At 45.6% G+C, this 18,770-nt stretch overlaps 1 protein-coding gene across 1 annotated transcript; it reads left to right on the top strand.

Annotated features, from left to right (window-relative positions):
* The first annotated feature begins 16,699 nt into the window (after nt 1–16,699).
* On the top strand, nt 16,700–18,423 carry LOC143925520 (chemerin-like receptor 1). Its single transcript, XM_077450014.1, has one exon. It carries the CDS (start codon nt 16,798–16,800, stop codon nt 17,905–17,907), a length of 1,110 nt encoding a protein of 369 aa, XP_077306140.1. The 5' UTR covers nt 16,700–16,797; the 3' UTR covers nt 17,908–18,423.
* The last annotated feature ends 347 nt before the right edge of the window (nt 18,424–18,770 follow it).

Below are 18,770 nucleotides of genomic sequence, written 5' to 3'. Positions count from 1 at the left end.
GAGTATTACCGGTCCACATTCCACCCCACATTATGTATACATCAGCGTAAAATTATGCAGTTTATCTGGGTTTCTACAGGCCCAGGATCAAAAAACAGGTTCTGTATGCCCACAGGATCAATGGTGGCCTCTCTGTCCCCAATTTACATGCTTATTACACATCCGTGGCTATCGCCCTATTATCGCATCTCCATGAGAAACAGCAGATGCCGTTGTGGGCCACCATTGATCTAGTGGACTCTCACCCGATATCACTGGCCTCCCTCCCTTGGCTCCCCAGAGCCCACCATCCAAGTAACATCGGCCCATGTCTGGCCCACTCACTCCTGGTGTGGGACTCGATTAAGTATTCTGCAAACCTGATTTCCCTGCATCTCCCATTACTCCGTCTTCTTCATTGCCCACTATTTCCCCCTGGCTGCGATAACCCGCTGCAATTCACGTGGTGGTTCGAGAACGGATATTCACTCCATGTTTACCCCCACTAAGATGATCCCATTTGCATCCTTACGATCCTCCCATGACATCCCCCTTAGAGAGCACTATAGCTACATGCAAATCCGACACTTCCTTTAACAACTTATTAAATCTCGACCAACCCCCTACACATTAACCCCTTTTGAGAGCGTTTGCAGATCACGGCCCAAGTCCTCAGGTTTAATCTCTTTAATATAATACATTTAATTTAATACGTTTAATTTAATACATTGTCGAAATGCTCCAAGAATGTGCTATTTCTGGAAAATGCCTACAAAGTGCGATATAGGTGGTACTATACCCCGGCCAGATTGGCGAGGTTTATTCCATCCTTTTCCCCCCTATGTTTTCGTGGATGTGCCCAAGAAGGAACAATGGCACACATTTGGTGGAAGTGCCCCAAGGTATGCAGATTGTGGATCAGAATCTATGCACTTCTTCGTAACCTTTTTAACACTAACATAAAGAGAGACCCATTTGAGGCCCTTCTAGGGAAGCCAATTATAGAATTACTAAGACCAGAACACCAGTTGGCGTCACACATTTTTACTGCAACTAAGTTGACCATAGCAAAAGCCTGGAAAACCCCCGGCCCTCAGCTTCAAAGCAGTCAAAAATCATGTAAATGATATCTTAGTTAATGAGAAGCTGACAGCCGTGTTATCGGATACACATGATAAATTCCTCCGGACATGGCAACCTTGGGTGACGCATATCCACCCTTCCCGATTTGATCCAGCGCTACTCTTACTCTAATATGCCTCCACTCCCCTCACCCCGGGGACCACCCCTCTTATTACTCCTCTTTCTTCCTCTGTACCATTCTCTCTACTTTTCCCTCAGTCTTTCCTCCTTTCATGCCCCCTATTTATACTCTTCTCTTTTGATTTTTCGACCCACAGGCCAGTTCCTGTTGGGACTGGACACATGGTGAGAAAATGCTTTTATTGCATAGGAGAATATGCTACCCAACCACACGTGGTCTCCTTTAAATTGTTCTGTTTCACATTCCTTTCTCGACCAATATAATACAAATGGCTCTGTAAACTAAAGCACACACAAGCAAAGTTAAGGGTGCTACCACACGGGCAGGACCTGGTGGTCACGGGTGACCTCCCCTGAACCCTCAGGAATGTGTGCAAATTTCTTTGTCCAGAAATACCATATTCTTTTGATACCGGAAATGTATGCAGATATGTTCACATGATGTGTCCACTACTATTTTTGTATGTTCTTGTTGATCTGTATATTCAATAAAACCCTTTGTACAAGAAAAAAAAAAGAAGTTATTTAGATAGCAATTTCCTACAAAATGTATGTTGGAAGTATCAGGAGGTGGAGGAGGTAATGTGGATTTGTGCAGCCATTCCATCAACTGTAATTTTATTTCTTATTGTAATATAATGCCTGCTTAGAAAAAATAATGCATGTATAATTATGTTATGTACACTGCACTAGCCAGATAAAATGACTTAAGTAAAGTTATTGCATTACTATTGCCATATGTTATGGACTGTTTATAAATGTATTGGTTATTTGATTGGTTACATTTTTGTTATTGAATTTCCATGTAGTATTCCTATGATACAAAAAACACGTAATTTTTTTTTATAAAGGAGTAAAAAAAGCATTATATTTTCATCTATTAGCCTAGACCTAAGGCTTTTAAACCCAACTCTAACCATGTTTTAAATTCTGGTTTGGCTAAGTGAAAAGGGTTAAAGCCTGTGTCAAGTTTTTAATGGCATCCATTGTTCTTATTGAAGATTTGGTCTCACTTCCTGTCAGAACATGGATAAAAACAATTTTATATTTTTTTCACTTCCGGACATGCTGCCGCAGTTATACTGCGGCAGGTTGGCTCCCGTGTGCGAGCCGTCGTAGCTGTACGTCGGCTCTTTAAGACGCTGTAGCAGACTCACATGTGCCGCCGGAGGTGCCCGCAGCGTGTCCCCGGCTCCGATGCCCGTGCCCAGCAGGTGCGATGACTACCGGGCACCTGCGATCACTCATGATAGAGTGAGAACCAGGATCTGTGTGTGTAAACACACAAATCTCGGTTCTGTCAGGGGAGAGGAGAGAGATTGTGTCTTCCTACTAAGTAGGAATAATGATCTCTCTCCTCCTCTAGTCAGCCACATTCCCCCCACAGTTAGAACACACATAGGGAACACAGTTAACCCCTTGATCGCCCCCTAGCGTTAACTACATTCCCTGCCAGTGACATTAACAGTAATCAGTGGCTATTTATAGAACTCATCTCTGTATAAATGTCAATGGTTCCAAAAAAGTGTAAAAAGCGCCTGATTTGTCTGACGCAATGTCTCAGGCCTGATAAAAAACACAGATCGCCGCCATTACTAGTAAAAAAAAATTAATAAAAATGCCTTAAATCTATCTGTTTTGTAAATACTATAACTTTATAATCAATTCCCTATAACTTTTGCGCAAACCAATCAATATACGCTTATTGCGATTTTGTTTTACCAAAAATATGAAGAAGAATTTATATCGGCCTAAGCTGATGAAGAAATTTGTTTTTTTTTTTAATTGGGGATTTTATTATAGCAAAAAGTACAAAATATTGTGTTTTATTTCAAAATTGTCCTTTTTTTTTGTTTATAGCACAAAAAATAACGCAGAGGTGATCAAATACCACCAAAAGAAAGCTCTATTTGTGGGGAAAAAAGGACATACATTTTGTTTGGGTACAGCGTCGCACGACCATGCAGTTGGTCAGTAGGGGGAAAAATTTTCTGGGGCTGAAGTGGTTAATCTTTTCGCTGTCAGAGCATTTTTCTTACTTTTTTGTACTGCACTGCAATGTATTTTCTGAGACTTAGACCCTGTACAATATAATGGTCATCAGGGCTGGACTGGGACAAAAATTTGGCCCTGGACTTCATCCAGACCGGCCCACTCCAATTTTGCAAACACGCACAAAAACAGTATGCTGCGCACTTGCACAAGAGTGACGTCATCACGGCCCGGCTAGACACATAGCAGGAGTATGCAAACTCAGAAGCCGACAGCACACTGCTGGTTTTATTTTCCAGCCCCCCCCCCCCTCTACCCCCTAGTGTCCCCCTGTCACCTGCCTGAAGCCTGGCTCTGCATTATAAATTTTAAAATAAACAACTAATGCGCACACTTATTTTTGATCAACCGCAGTAATGAGAAGCTGCCAACATCCAACAGGTTAACACAAACCCACAGATAAATTGAATATATAGCAAAGGATGTGATGCTAACCAAAATAACATAAAAAAATCCATTTGGTGCAAATAATGATTCAAATAATACAAAAAATCCAACATAGCTAAAAGTACATCAAACGTGTCAATTAATATTGAAATGCGCATTAAAAAAAATTTCAGCAAAAAATTCATATATAAACCATGCTTATAATTAAAACCATTTTATCCAAACTATGTCCTTGGTATTAAAGTGCAAAAAGAGTGCAAAAAAAAAAAAGGGGGGGATTTTAATTATAAGCATGGTTTATATATGAATTTTTTGCTGAAAATATTTTTATGCACATTTTAATATTAATTGACAGTTTTGGTGAACTTTTAGCTATGTTGGATTTTGCATATTATTTTAATCATTATTTTCACCGAATGGATTTTTTGGGGTATTTTATTTAGCACCACATCCTTTGCTATATATATATATATATATATATATATATATATATATATATATATATATATATATACAGCCATATTCTATATACAGCTTGTAATATTTGGGGGTTATTTTAGCTTAAAGGTAGAGCTTACCAGTGAGCTGAGTCCACGCCAGATATGCCGTTTTAAGGGCTTGTAGGCCCACTTTTATTAAAGAAAGAAAAGTCCAATAACAAAATAGTTGCCCACACAGGGGTTTCAGCTTTCCACAGCAATAATGTACGTAGAACCAAAAATACCAAGCCACCTGCCTCTCTTTAGCAGCACTGCTGCTCAGACTTCGGCTGCAGCCCTCTTGGCTCTTTAACAGAGTTCCTGTACACCCAGTACCTCAGCACTCTTTACTAGCTTCTTTTTTTCAGCCCACAAGCTTGGACCCTCTGTCTACTCTGACAGACCGACCTGTGCAGACATGCACACTTCTTCTCCCTTACACGCCTGGACTCCTCGGGAGGGTGGAGCCCAGAACCATGGTGTTGGCTTTGTTTTAAGCCCAAGACCCACCTGTGCAATCATCCAGCCAGACTGCTGGCTGGTCCCAAAACCCGGTCCCAGGATTGGAGATTCCGTACTACCACATATCCCCCCCCTTTGTTTCGACCCAGAGGGCGGAACACCCAAGTTACTTTTGGCACCTCTGTGCCAGATACCATTTACAGAAGTACCCTCCTGTCCAACCTCGCTTCTCCTAACGGGGAACTCCACCCAATGCCTCCTTTGGTGTCTCCCTCTAAGCCTTACTGTCACTCTGCTATGAGCTTTGATGCGACCTTCCCAACTTTTCTTCCGAGTGAATTTCCATAAGCACTTCCTTTCCTGAAATCTTAATGGGTTCCCGTTGGTCTTCCTACCAACCCTTCTGCCTCCACGCTTCAGGTTCCCAGGTTTCCCCAAAACTTTCTCAGCAGTACTGTTCTGAGACTGTAGGGGGCCTATTTCTATAGTGTTTAGAACGGAAACCCACCTCTTATTTCTGGTACCTGACTCAGCAGTCACTAATTGATTACCAGGTTTACCTGTACCTTTGGGCACCACATTATCATGTACCATTAACACATTATTTGGTTCATCATTGACAGACATATTCAAACCAACATTAGACCTCTCAATGTTGCACATGTCACCAATGCCTTTTTTTTCAAAATTTGCTAGGGCAGAGTCCACAGAGGGCACACATACTGGAGGGCCGCCATCACCCACAGGAACCTCACAGGACGCCATCTCCTCTGGGTTCACCCACTCTGCAGGCAGCTGTCCTACCACTTGACCCGTTCTGATGCCATCTGTATTTTTATCCACCGGAACAGGCCAGCTCTCGTCTGATCCACATACAATTTTTACCACGCTCCTTGCCCATTCCCCTGTCCCAGGGACCTTATTAGGTTTGTCACCTAAACCAAGCATTGGACTGGGGACCCCAGTCTCTTTAACCACCTTTGTTTGAGCCCTGGTCAGGATCTCTGCTGCTTTCAGGTCCACACATGGCCCTTCCACCTCATGTGGTTTTTCTACTGGTGCAGTATACACGCCCTTCACCAACTGACCAGCACCACACTGGACCATAGCAGCAGAAATGCTTCCCATCTGGCTGTTAGGAGGTGTAACCACAGACATTTTAGGCTTATTTTCAACTTCTCCAAAGTCTGTCTCAAATATTTCTTCTGCACGTAGTCCAGCAGCATACGTAGCAGCAACTTTTAACAAAAGTAGCAAATTTAGGAATAAACCATTCCTGTCCCGTTTTGCTTTGCTCTGTACAGCCTGCCATACAGTGTTCCACCTAGTGGTACTCCGCAATACCAGACCATCAGACTGTGGAGGAGACACACTAGTATAGATTGGCTGTACATCCCAAAGTTCAAGCATCTCTTTTAATGCTTCGGTTATAAACCAGGCCCTTGACTCCAGACCCAAGTCCTTCCTGGGGATTTTCATGACACTGGGGATGCAGAGAGACTCACTTGCTGAGACTTGAAAAGTTGCGACGGTTAACGGAACCTTCTCGCAGCTGGAGGTAAACACAGCCCGGTGCTCCACCAGAGCGCTGCCAATTGCTGGACTCATACCCAACTTCTCAGGCTCAGCATCAGTGAACTGCTCCAGAACATTACCAGTGACAACGTCACTTTGACACTCCATGCCAACCTCAGTTTTGTGGGCCACGGACAATGTCTCTGCTGTGCCCTTATTTGGTTCATCCTGCTCACCAGGGTTAACCCCTGCAGCAGCCACCGCGCCCTCAGGTACAGGCTGTTCTGCAGCCCCTCCTGCTGGCCCAGCAGAAACCGTGTCCACCTTATTTTTGTGCATAAAAGCCTTATCTATCAGGGAGATAAGATTTTTGCTCCAACTATCCCAATCTGTTGTATGTGCGCTCCCTTCTGCGGTACTCCTCAGCACCGATCCTTCTGCCCAAGGAGTCACATAAGAACAGACTGGCTTAGTTGCAGACTCATTACACCAGTCATTGTAAATCATGTCAGACTGTGGTAGCACAGGTTGCAATACACCATATTCACCACCTTTCTCAGCTTGCATTTCATAAGCCTCACACACTTTTGCATTTTTCACAGGTTGTGTTAATCTACCATTTACCTGCACATTTTTAGTACTAGCAGCTTGCACTAACACATTACCATTACACGGTACAGTTCCATTCTGTCCCACCAGAGTGACATCGCAGTTGTCCAGGGCAACCTCCGACTCCAACACATGAAGTTCCCTGGAGATTCCTGTGGACAACTGTGCTGTCTTACCACCAGTTGCTACAGGCAACGGCCCATTTTTGATAACCCCAGGTTCTTTCAGAGCAAAAGTTTTCCCAACAGCATTAAACTTTTCATTAACAGTAACACTTATAGCATTTTTCGCATTTGTAGGCTGTCCTAGCCCATGGTCAACTTGAGCCTGATAGTCACTAGACACAACACTTTTAGTCATCAACACAGGTTCTATTTGGATTTTAACCCTTGCATTCCCACTATATAGGGAAAAGTCATTCTCAAGTGCACATTCAGTGGCCCCACTAACTGGGGTCACTCTCACATCATCATGGACAGTCTCGTAACCAGTCCTTTTATAAATGAAATCAGCAGTTCCAGCCATCATTTCATTAAAGACAGTCTTACCCACCGCAGTAGTTGGTGTCACCATCTTCATTTGAGTACGTCGTCTTATGCACCAGTCCTCTGCTGCACTTTTACTGGCCAATTCCTCCTGGTGGCCATGGGATGAAACTACAGCAGGCATCTCCCACCGTTTAGCACCCCCTGCAGGCACAACAGGAAACTTCTTGTTGCTAGGGGTGACTGCAAACATATTTTCACCGGAATCTGAGCCTACAGACAAAACTTTCTCAGCAACATTATCTCCAGCCGTATTCCACAACCTAGGGCAAGAAAGCATGCCATGCCCCAGCTGGCCACATTCCAGGCATGGTACTGGACAATTTTTTCCCAAAGCGATTCTCTCCTGGTGATTCCCAGCTGGCCGGAATGCACAGGCCTCTTTGTGGGGACGCTGAACCAAACCTCTACTGCAGCTCCTTTCAGGCATAAATTTCACTCCGGTTGCCATGGGAGACCGCACTCTCCCAGCAGAACTTTGCTGGCTCTCTCCAACATGAAAAATTGGCTCCTCCTTAAGCTGCTTTCCACGATCCTTATTAGACATAGCCCATGGTACAGAGACAGCCCGACTGGCTTCCTCTGCGTTGCTATGGGCAACCACTCTCATCCTCAGCCTTTGATCAGCCTCTCTCCTTGCATATCGCATGGGCTTCTCTCTGCTGGATCCCATCTCATGCTGTGACACATTCACATCTTTCACAATAGCTGTTGTTTTAACTGCAGCAGCTTTGCCAGGGGCAACAACAGCCCTCTTCCAGTTATGGACATCCAGCGGCTTTCCCCTTGCACTGAGGGTTGGCTTCCTTTCCTCTGTAGCTTGGTTCAGTGCTGCTAAATGCCGCTTGCACCAATCCACTGCAGATTCAAATGCTGGTGGACTCTCCATAACAGCAGTCACCTGTGCACTCATTGCACCAGTGTTGCTAGGGACAACCCCAGCCATTTTTCTCCTTGATAAACTCTGATCAGGTATGTATGGGGCTCGTTCAGGCGGTAACAACCCCTCCAACCACAGAGCTCTGTCTCTCATTTCAGCAAACCTTGCTTCTTTTAGGAGCTTTGACCGCCCCATACTTAGAGACTCCAGAACAACTTTAAACAGTCCAGGAAAATGAAAGTGTCTCTTTTAAAGCAAGTTGCTTTTCTCTTCATGCAAGCTTTCCTCACCTGCACATTGCACACACTGATTGTGCTGTCTCATGCACACAAACACATTTCATAGCAAGGAAAAAAAAAAATTGACTTTTCATTCACAGGTACACCACCTGCAACATGCAATGCCTTTTGCCTGGCTGCACTTCCACACACAGCCAATAGTTCCTGACTTGAACTTACTGTAGAGCAAGGACCCGGATTCCACCGTCTTCTGCCCGCATTCGAACACCACTTGTAATATTTGGGGGTTATTTTAGCTTAAAGGTAGAGCTTACCAGTGAGCTGAGTCCACGCCAGATATGCCGTTTTAAGGGCTTGTAGGCCCACTTTTATTAAAGAAAGAAAAGTCCGATAACAAAATAGTTGCCCACACAGGGGTTTCAGCTTTCCACAGCAATAATGTACGTAGAACCAAAAATACCAAGCCACCTGGCTCTCTTTAGCAGCACTGCTGCTCAGACTTCGGCTGCAGCCCTCTTGGCTCTTCAACAGAGTTCCTGTACACCCAGTACCTCAGCACTCTTTACTAGCTTCTTTTTTTCAGCCCACAAGCTTGGACCCTCTGTCTACTCTGACAGATCGACCTGTGCAGACATGCACACTTCTTCTCCCTTACACGCCTGAACTCCTCGGGAGAGTGGAGCCCAGAACCATGGTGTTGGCTTTGTTTTAAGACCAAGACCCACCTGTGCAATCATCCAGCCAGACTGCTGGCTGGTCCCAAAACCCGGTCCCAGGATTGGAGATTCCGTACTACCACAAGCTATATACAGTATATATATATATATATATATATATATGCATACATACATACATACACAGCTATATACAGTATATATATATATATATACAGCCATATACAAATATATATATATATATATACCGCCATATGCTATATACAGTATTCAATGGCTGTGCTGGGCCGGCCGGTTACCTGCAGCACCGCCATCCTCCAGCCTCCCTCGTCTGCTCTGGGGACTTCTCTGCCTGTCGGCTGCTCTTAGGACATCACACGGCGGCCCCCGGCTCATTTAAACTCACAGCGTCCGTTACCGCGGGGGCCGCCGGAGATAGCCGAGTTTTGTTTGCTGAAGCTGAAGAGCTGTCAGAGAGGAAGGGGGCGGGGGAAGCCGAGCGGTGCCGGAAAAGGATGACTGCGGGCCGGAGGTGGCAGAAGATGTGTGCAATGCCAGTGTTCTGAGAGCGCGGAGTGGGGGCGGAAAGAGCCAAAGTGCGCCGCGCTGCGTTGGGAAGTACAGCGGTGCTCAAATGAATGGCTGCGCGAGTAGTGCAGCCATTAATTTGGCAGGCTGTCACTGAAACCGGCCCACTAAGCCATCGGCCCACCGGGAATCTCCCGGTAGTCCCGATGGCCAGTACATGCCTGATGGTCATAGTTGCAATTCTTTATGTAAAATATTCGCACTACTGTTTACAAAAACAATATTTTCAAATAATAAAATTATGTTTTTTAGTACATACAAACACAATATAATCCCCAATGTTTAGGTAAAATACATACATACATACATGTAAGATGAAGTTAAGTCAAGTAAATAGATACTCACTATGTCAAGCCTCAAAATTGTGCACGTCCGTGAAATTGTGCCTAAAATTTTACCTACAAGCCTTTAGAGGTCATTAATTTACAGTTAACCGTTAAAGAAATATTGCTCTCACTCTGGCTATTGCAGTGAGGCCTAATATGTTTGATGTAATCATTTTCTTATTTGTGAGCACCCAATGTGCATATTTTCATTTATGTGTCCGTGTACGTGGGGGCGGCGAGGCTTTAAAAAAAATGTTTGTTTGTTTTTTATTCACATAAACTTAAAATTTTAAATGTGTTTTTTTTTTAGCTTAATGTTATTGCTATCACAAGGGGGTTTAAAAGCCCCTCCCCTCATTTGATAGACTGCAGATGCAGGTTCTCTTTAGGTGCGACATGAAGGGTCTGTTAGACCTCTAATGTCATCTTTGCACTTTGTTTAAGCTGATTTAGCAGAGACTGTGCTGGAACAGCTTCTTCACCACCAAGAGCAAATGGGGGTTTAAAGGTTCTGAACCCAGAACTGATAGAGCTTCTTAATACCCAAGGGAGATCAGAAAACAGATGTTCACTGATCTTCTGCCACTCTCCATCCTGACATCCACCATGGAGGTCCCAGATGCATAGGAGGAACAGATAAGCCCAGGACACATGGTGGCATTCCCAACATTGTAGAAGTGATCAGGGTGGCGTTACAGCCCAAATGCAGTTTTAATAGAGTCAGAAAGGGTTACAACTTCTGTCTATGACAGCAATACAAATGTTACACAGGGAAAGTAGGTGAGGGAAAATCCCTCCAATGGGGTCAAAGACCGGAAAAGTAATATAAAATCTCAATCTGCACCAACTAGATCTAGTGCACAATTTTCACTGAGATTGTCAAGGAGCACAATTCTGCACATATGTACATAAACATAAAATTTTAGTCCTGAAATGATGAAGTTTGTAGTCCACAGGTTGCTCAAAATAAAAGTGTATTCCAATCCATGGAAAACTGGTCCACGACACAGTGATATGTGACATATGCACTCCAGTTTAAAATCATTCTGCACAGCTCACCAGTTACCCTTAGATCTCCAGGAATCTTAAGATTAACACTGTTCACGTGACTGCTCCAAACAATATGAATCAGAACCTGCTCTCCGGGTGCATCTAACCCTGTGGAATTAAGGTGATGGCAGTACAAAAAAAAACGGCAGGAAAAACCCAGAAGGGTATCAATATGGTTACCAAGGACATTGGTATGATCATAACATGCTATCAAACATCTCTCTCTACATTGCAGAGGTGAGGATAACATTTGCAACTTCAGAAAACATTAATACTTTAGTCATGTTAACTCGGATCAAGGTATTTGACAAAAAACAGACAGTGTAACTAGATAAGGCATTTAGGTAATAGGGGCGTCAGCATCCTAGCTCTCTGCTTTTTTCCAATAGAAATATAGTAGGACCAGACAAGCAGAGGAAGTTTGGGGATTGTTGTAAGAAGAGTAGGAAGACCTAGGAGAGGTCAAGGGAGGTTAAAAAACTAGTAAAGGAAGATCAGTGGTGTAGAGCAGGGGTCTCAAACTAGCGGCCCTCCAGCTGTTGTGAAAATACAAGTCCCATGAAGCATTGCAAGGCTGACAGTTATAAACATGACTCCCACAGGCTAAGGCATGATGGGACGTAGTTTCGCAGCAGCTGGAGGGCCACCAGTTTGAGACCCCTGGTGTAGAGAGATGGGTAAGGGCTGGAGGGAGAAAGGTCCTTCCTTTTGCTGTTATGGTGCTCTTAGCTTGAATCCAGAACTATCTTACCAGCCTGTAGGGTAGGTGTCATGTGGTGGTCATCACGTCCTCCATGTTTCCCTCCTCGTTGGGCACCAAGAAAGGATCACATGAGAGGCCTACCTCAGAATGGGTTCTTCTGTGCTACGCTAGGCATTTAATACAGGTTGCTCTCCTACATGTGGGGTACCTTTATTGGAATAGATAACTTAACCACTTGCTTACTGGGCACTTAAACCCCCCTCAGTCCCAGACCAATTTTTAGCTTTCAGCGCTAATGCACTTTAAATGACAATTGCGCGGGCATACAACACTGTACCCAAATGAAATTTTTATCATTTTTTTCCCACAAATAGAGCTTTCTTTTGGTGGTATTTAGTTACAGCTCGGAGTTTTATTTTTTGCTAAACAAAAAAAGATGCAAAAAAAAAAAATCATGTTTTAATAGTTTGTTATAAAATTTTGCAAACGGGTCATTTTTCTCCTTCATTGAAGTGTGCTGATTAGGCGCCACTGATAGGCTGCACTGGTGGGCACTGATGGGCTACATTGGTGGGCACTGATAGGCTGCACTGGTGGGCACTGATAGGCTGCACTGGTGGGCACTGATAGGCATAGTTAAGGCGGCACTAATAGGCACAGATAAGGCGGCACCGATGGGCACAGATAAGGCGGCACTGATGGGCAAAGATGGGCACAGATAAGATGGCACAGATGGGTGGCACGGATGGGTGGCACGGATGGGCACTGATAGGTACCACTGATAGATGGGACTGATGGGCACTGATAGGTGGCACTGATAGGTGGCTCTGATAGGTGGCACTGCTGGGCACTGATGGGCGGCACTGCTGGGCACTGATGGGTGGCACTGGGGTGCAGCACCTTTGAGGTAGATTGTGGGCACTGCTGGGTGGCACTGCTGGGTGGCACTGTGGGCACTGCTGGGTGGCACTGTGGGCACTGCTGGGTGGCACTATGGGCACTGCTGGGTGGCACTGATGGGGGGCACTTACTTTTAATAAGTGGGGCACTGCAGGGGGCAGGCCGCTCGTACATGGGACGACGTCAATAGACGTAGTCCCGGAAAAGGAGATCCGCGCTGTAGCCGTCAATTGACTATAGCGCGGATCTCAAGTGGTTAATTAAACTCTCCCGATATAGTAAACATCACCATAGTGAATTTAGGAGGGACACACAGAGCCCTTGCCCTCTCCACCTGTCCAGCCTATCACCGCTACCTCACTCGCAGTAACTGTATGGTATCCCACAATGCACCTAGCGCAGACTCCATGCATGCACTTCACTCTTTCTCTTCCATACCGGTGTACAGGATGAGAGTCCCAGTGGTGCAGATTTGCTCCTGTTGCTATGGGAGACAGATTGCTGCTGAAAGAGTGAAGGAGCCAACAACATCTCCCTCGCTGCAAGAGGCTATCTTACCTGCCACATGTACATGCTTAGCGACAGGCTGATACGGAAACCTTAGTTACCCTTGGTAACTACTGTATTTTCACACTTTATTGACTCTTGTACTGTTATCTTCATACCCCAATGTACTTAGTGACCCGAGCTGTAGACTATATGTGCTAGTTAATTGCATTGCACCCCTTGAATAGCTTCAGACCAGGCAGAGGCAAGGTTTCAAAAGCTTTACTTACTGTAAATAAATTAACATGATGACAAAGACAGACGACAGTCGAAAATAAAGTGAAAACATTTCACTAACGTTTCTAATCCCTAAGGCCGCGTACACACGGGCGGATTGTCTGGCCAACTAAGTTCGTCAGACAATCCGACAGACAGTCCGTCCAAACTTTTGAATGAATGGACTTGCGCACACACGGCACTTTTTGAGCGGACTAATACGGCGGACTAAGTCCGCCATACAATCCGCTCTACTTTTGAAATGAACGGACTCGCCCACACACGCGGAGAAAAGACCGCTCATTTCGAGCGCGTCTCCAGGTAGGCGGGGCCCGCGAAGGAGACGTCGCTGGCCCCGCCGCCTGGAATGGACTTAAAGGGGAACCCCAACGCCGAAAAAATCGGCGTGGGGGTGCCCCCCAAGTCCACAACAGACCCTTGTCCGAGCACGCTACCCGGCCGGCCAGGAAAGGGGGGCGAGCGAGCGCCCCCCCCCCTGAGCCGTACCAGGCCGCGTGCCCTCAACATGGGGGGTGCCTTGGGGAAGGGGGGGCCTCGCGGCCCCCCCACCCCAAAGCACCTTGTCCCCATGTTGATGAGGACAAGGGCCTCTTCCCGACAACCCTGGCCGTTGGTTGTCGGGGTCTGCGGGCGTGGGGCTTATCGGAATCCGGGAGCCCCCTTTAATAAGGGGGCCCCCGGATACCGGCCCCCCACCCTATGTGAATGAGTATGGGGTACAATGTACCCCTACCCATTCACCTGTAAAATAAAAGTACCAAAAAAAAACACAACACACGAGATAAAATATTTTATTGCACAGCTCCGGGGGTCTTCCGTCTTCGGGGGTCTTCTCGCCGGACTCCTCCGCTATCTTCTTGTAGCTCTTTTGCTAGCGGAGGAGTCCGGCTTTCTTCCTCTCCGCCGCCGGCCTCTTCTCCCGACTTCGGGGGTCTTGTCCCCCTCTTCGGTTCTTCTGCCGGGCCACCGCGCCTTCTTATAGCTCTTTTACAGGCGGTGGCCCGGTCTTCTGTCGCCGCTGTCGCCGCCGCCTTCCGTTCTTCTTCTTCTTCCCCAGGAGATGTTGCCTTGACGATCTCTCCGGCCGGAATGCCAGAGCCGCGATGCGCGGCCACTTATATAGTGACAATGGGGCGGTGTCACATGGTATATGTCACATGGGTTGGTGTCACATGGTGACCCCGCCCCCTTACGATGTCATAGTCCCCATGTGACATCAACCCATGTGACCAACCCATGTGACATATACCATGTGACACCGCCCCATTGTCACAATATAAGTGGCCGCGCAGCGTGGCCCTGGCATTCCGGCCAGAGAGATCTTCGAGGCAACATCTCCTGGAGAAGAAGAAGAAGAAGAACGGAAGGCGGCGGCGGCGGCGACAGCGGCGACAGAAGACCGGGCCACCGCCTGTAAAAGAGCTATAAGAAGGCGTGGTGGCCCGGCAGAAGAACCGAAGAGGGGGACAAGACCCCCGAAGTCGGGAGAAGAGGCCGGCGGCGGGGAGGAAGAAAGCCGGGCTCCTCCGCTAGCAAAAGAGCTACAAGAAGATAGCGGAGGAGTCCGGCGAGAAGACCCCCGAAGACGGAAGACCCCCGGAGCTGTGCAATAAAATATTTTATCTCGTGTGTTGTGTTTTTTTTGGTACTTTTATTTTACAGGTGAATGGGTAGGGGCACATTGTACCCCATACTCATTCACATAGGGTGGGGGGCCGGTATCCGGGGGCCCCCTTATTAAAGGGGGCTCCCGGATTCCGATAAGCCCCCCGCCCGCAGACCCCGACAACCAACGGCCAGGGTTGTCGGGAAGAGGCCCTTGTCCTCATCAACATGGGGACAAGGTGTTTTGGGGTGGGGGGGCCGCGAGGCCCCCCTTCCCCAAGGCACCCCCCATGTTGAGGGCACGCGGCCTGGTACGGCTCAGGAGGGGGGGCGCTCGCTCGCCTCCCTTTCCTGGCCGGCCGGGTAGCGTGCTCGGACAAGGGTCTGTTGTGGACTTGGGGGGCACCCCCACGCCGATTTTTTTCGGCGTTGGGGTTCCCCTTTAAGTCCATACCAGGCGGCGGGGCCCGCGACGTCTCCGTCGCGTGCTCCGCCTACCTGGATACCCGCTCGAAATGAGCAGACTTTTCTCCGGGCGGAAAAAGTCCGCTCATTTCGAAAGTACAGCGGACTGGCACACACACGGGCGGACTGTCCGCTCAAACCAAGTTTGGACGGACAATCTTACGGAAATTCCGTAAGACTTTGTTCGTCAGACTGTCCGCTGAAAAAGTCCGCTGAAGCCCACACACGAGCGGACTGTCCGCTCAAATGTGTTTCGGCGGACTAAGTTGGGCAGACAGTCCGCCCGTGTGTACGCGGCCTAAGGCTTGTGGTTGCTCCAGTGTACCTGCACAGGAAAGAGTCCATCTTTGTCCATAGTTGGTGTATTCAGGAGGGACTGTAAGTCCCAGCAATCCTCCTGGGCAGAGGGAACACCGGTTTTGGCACATCACTGGATATCCAGAATCCTCTGGCAGCAGGAGACGAGTCCATCCAGGTCCAAGCCAGCAAAACAACAGCAAGACTCCCCTAGGAAACCCAAGGGCCCTGGGGCCCTGGCCTCCATCCTTTAGGACACAAGACTGGGAGGTCTGACCCCAGAAAAACCCACCAAGAAAAACCCAGGAGGTACAATTAACTGAATTTCCCAGCTGGGGCAGCTTTGAACACTACCTGCCTACAAGCCAACAATTTTTATTTCTGTCATTTCGGGCCTGAGATTTACATAACATTGACAGGGAGCACAGCTAGATCGGTGACCTTATGTTTCTCTCCTGTGGTTAGAATAGTATGTCTAGGTCACCTCCCAGGCCACAGTCTGTGACTGGACAGTAAGGGAGCATGAGCAGATGAGCTCATACTCCTGCTCTCTTTTCCTATCAGCATGATTTTTTAACTCTATTTGCATTTTTGCACAACTGATAGGCTTTCAGTACTGCTCCTTTCTCTCCATACACACTATCAGTTTTTCTGCTGAGTTTTTCCTTCAAATTTACCAAAACCATATAATATGAGAACAAACCTTAGGAGTTTCAATGTGTATGCAATCAGACAGGTCCTTGCACTACATGGTTTTGGTAAATCTGAAGGAAAAACTCAGCAGAAAAACTGATAGTGTGTATGGGGCTTCAGTCTATGGAACAAGGGATAACAAGAAGCTAATGCCAAGCTAGATTCAGGAACTTACACCAAATGATTTAAAAATACATTGAATGAATTCAGTTCTAATGGAAATAATTATATAATTGTGTATAAATTGTGGTGACATCCTTTTCCATTTTATTAATTTTCAGCTTCAACTTTTCAAGAGGGAAAATGTCTTTGTACAGCCCCTGTTATTCCATTGGAGAAATGAAGGAACTTTTCGAATATGAAGCAAAGTATTCTGCTCCTCTTAGTTATGTAAACTTTGTGCTAGCTCTGGCAACCTGCATTTTAGGACTGATTGGCAATGCCATCGTCATTTTTTTCAACATATTTGTAATGAAGAAACATAAATCTAAAATCTGGTTCTTGAACCTGGCCATCACCGATTTTGTCTCTCTCCTCTTTTTGCCTCTCCACGCTTCTGCTGTATTACACGGCCACTGGCCCTATGGAAAGCACATCTGTAAGCTGTTTCTCTTTGTTATCTGTGTCAACATGTACACTAGCATTTTCATACTCATAGCCTTAAATCTCAATCGGGTTCTATCAGTGGCAAAGCCAATGTTTCATCGGAAGTTTATCTCACAGCATGTTTTACGATGGACTTGCATAATGATATGGATCATAACCATATTTACCAGTCTTCCAGTGTTGGTTTTTAGTGGGGAGTTTAAAATTGGAGACGATAGCTATTGCAGTTTAAATTGTGCTAAAGATGATGATGATGATGGGGCATTTGACCTTACATATAATTTGACTAAACCTCTATTCTCAGACAAGGAGGTTGAACTAGTTGTATACAACAAGTTCAGATACTTTATTAAGGAATGTTCACCTGAAGAATGCTGCGGAGATGAGAACACGCTCGCTATTTGGAATAAAATAATATTCTCATTACAAAGTTTTATTCTTCCTCTCTTGGTGTTTGGCTACTTCATTCCATTCTGTGTTATTATATTTTCCAATATAACTATAGCTGTACAGGCCCGAAAATCCCAGACTGTGAACACCCATCGGCTCTATCAAATAGTCATCACCATCATTATAGTGTACTTTGTCACATGGACACCACTCATTCTAGGTGAAATCATTCTTTTGACTGCTGTTAGAAATATGAATTTAATAGTCATGTTTAAAGTCATGACCTTCTTGCCACTTCTCTGTACCATTGCCTTTACCAGCTGCTCTTTTAACCCCATATTGTATGTGCTGGTTGGCCAACAGACAAGGACTGGTCTTGCTGATTTCTTCAGTAGTATAAGCATAAGAAGCAATTAAACTGTATATTTAAAGGACAAGCCTAACTAAAATTAACATTTTAGATGGCATAATCATCCATTGTCTGAACGAGACTCCTTGTAATATGAGTAGCAGCTGGATAGACAGATCTCATTGGCAGAGACTATGAGAAATATTACAAATATTTTCTGGGTCAACCCACATACCTTTACTTTACCTTTACCCAGCTATCACCTTGTAAAATTAGCAGTAATATGTTTGTTGTGCTGTACATAGTCTGTGCAGAGAGCAGAGATTTTCATGAGATCCAGCAGGTACAACTATTACAAGCTGCCAGCAGAAAACTACAAGGGGCAGATACCAGTCAAGCCAAGTCAAGACTCAATACGATCAACATGCACAAGGAAAGAAAATGAGCATCAGTGAACGATCCTTATAACAGGAAACTCCAGAATGCAATGTGCAGAAGTTGTTTCATGCTCGATAATGGAAAAAATAGACAAAGGTCGCCATTAGCCCAGATTACAGCTTTCATATTAAATATCACTTTGTACTATAAAAGATGGAAAAGAGATTTTGGTCTAAATCGTCTTTAGCTTAACTGAATGTGAATTTAAACTAAATAAAACTGTTCATCTTTACTCTCTTGAATCCTGCTGTTATATTTAATTGTTTCTCAAATACTTATTATCAACGTTGAAGAGTCCCAGTCTCCAAATTATTAATTTCAACAAATATTATATGTGATTTTCACATTTTTCATGCATATTATTTACCTGTAAGAGCCTCTCTTGTGTAGACATACCAAACCCTTGAGACTGCTGCTGGGTACCGCCATCTTGAATGTGATGTCAGCTGCCCCAGCAGACACCACTCTAGTAGTATTCAGTACATAGAATGAT

Source organism: Lithobates pipiens, unplaced genomic scaffold (assembly GCF_037356315.1).
Source record: "Lithobates pipiens isolate NorthernLeopardFrog02 unplaced genomic scaffold, aLitPip1_a1.2 Scaffold_22, whole genome shotgun sequence".
NCBI classification, from domain to species: Eukaryota; Metazoa; Chordata; class Amphibia; order Anura; family Ranidae; genus Lithobates; species Lithobates pipiens.
The sequence above is the reverse complement of the archived record's forward strand: the minus strand, read 5'-3'. Positions and strand labels throughout refer to the sequence as shown.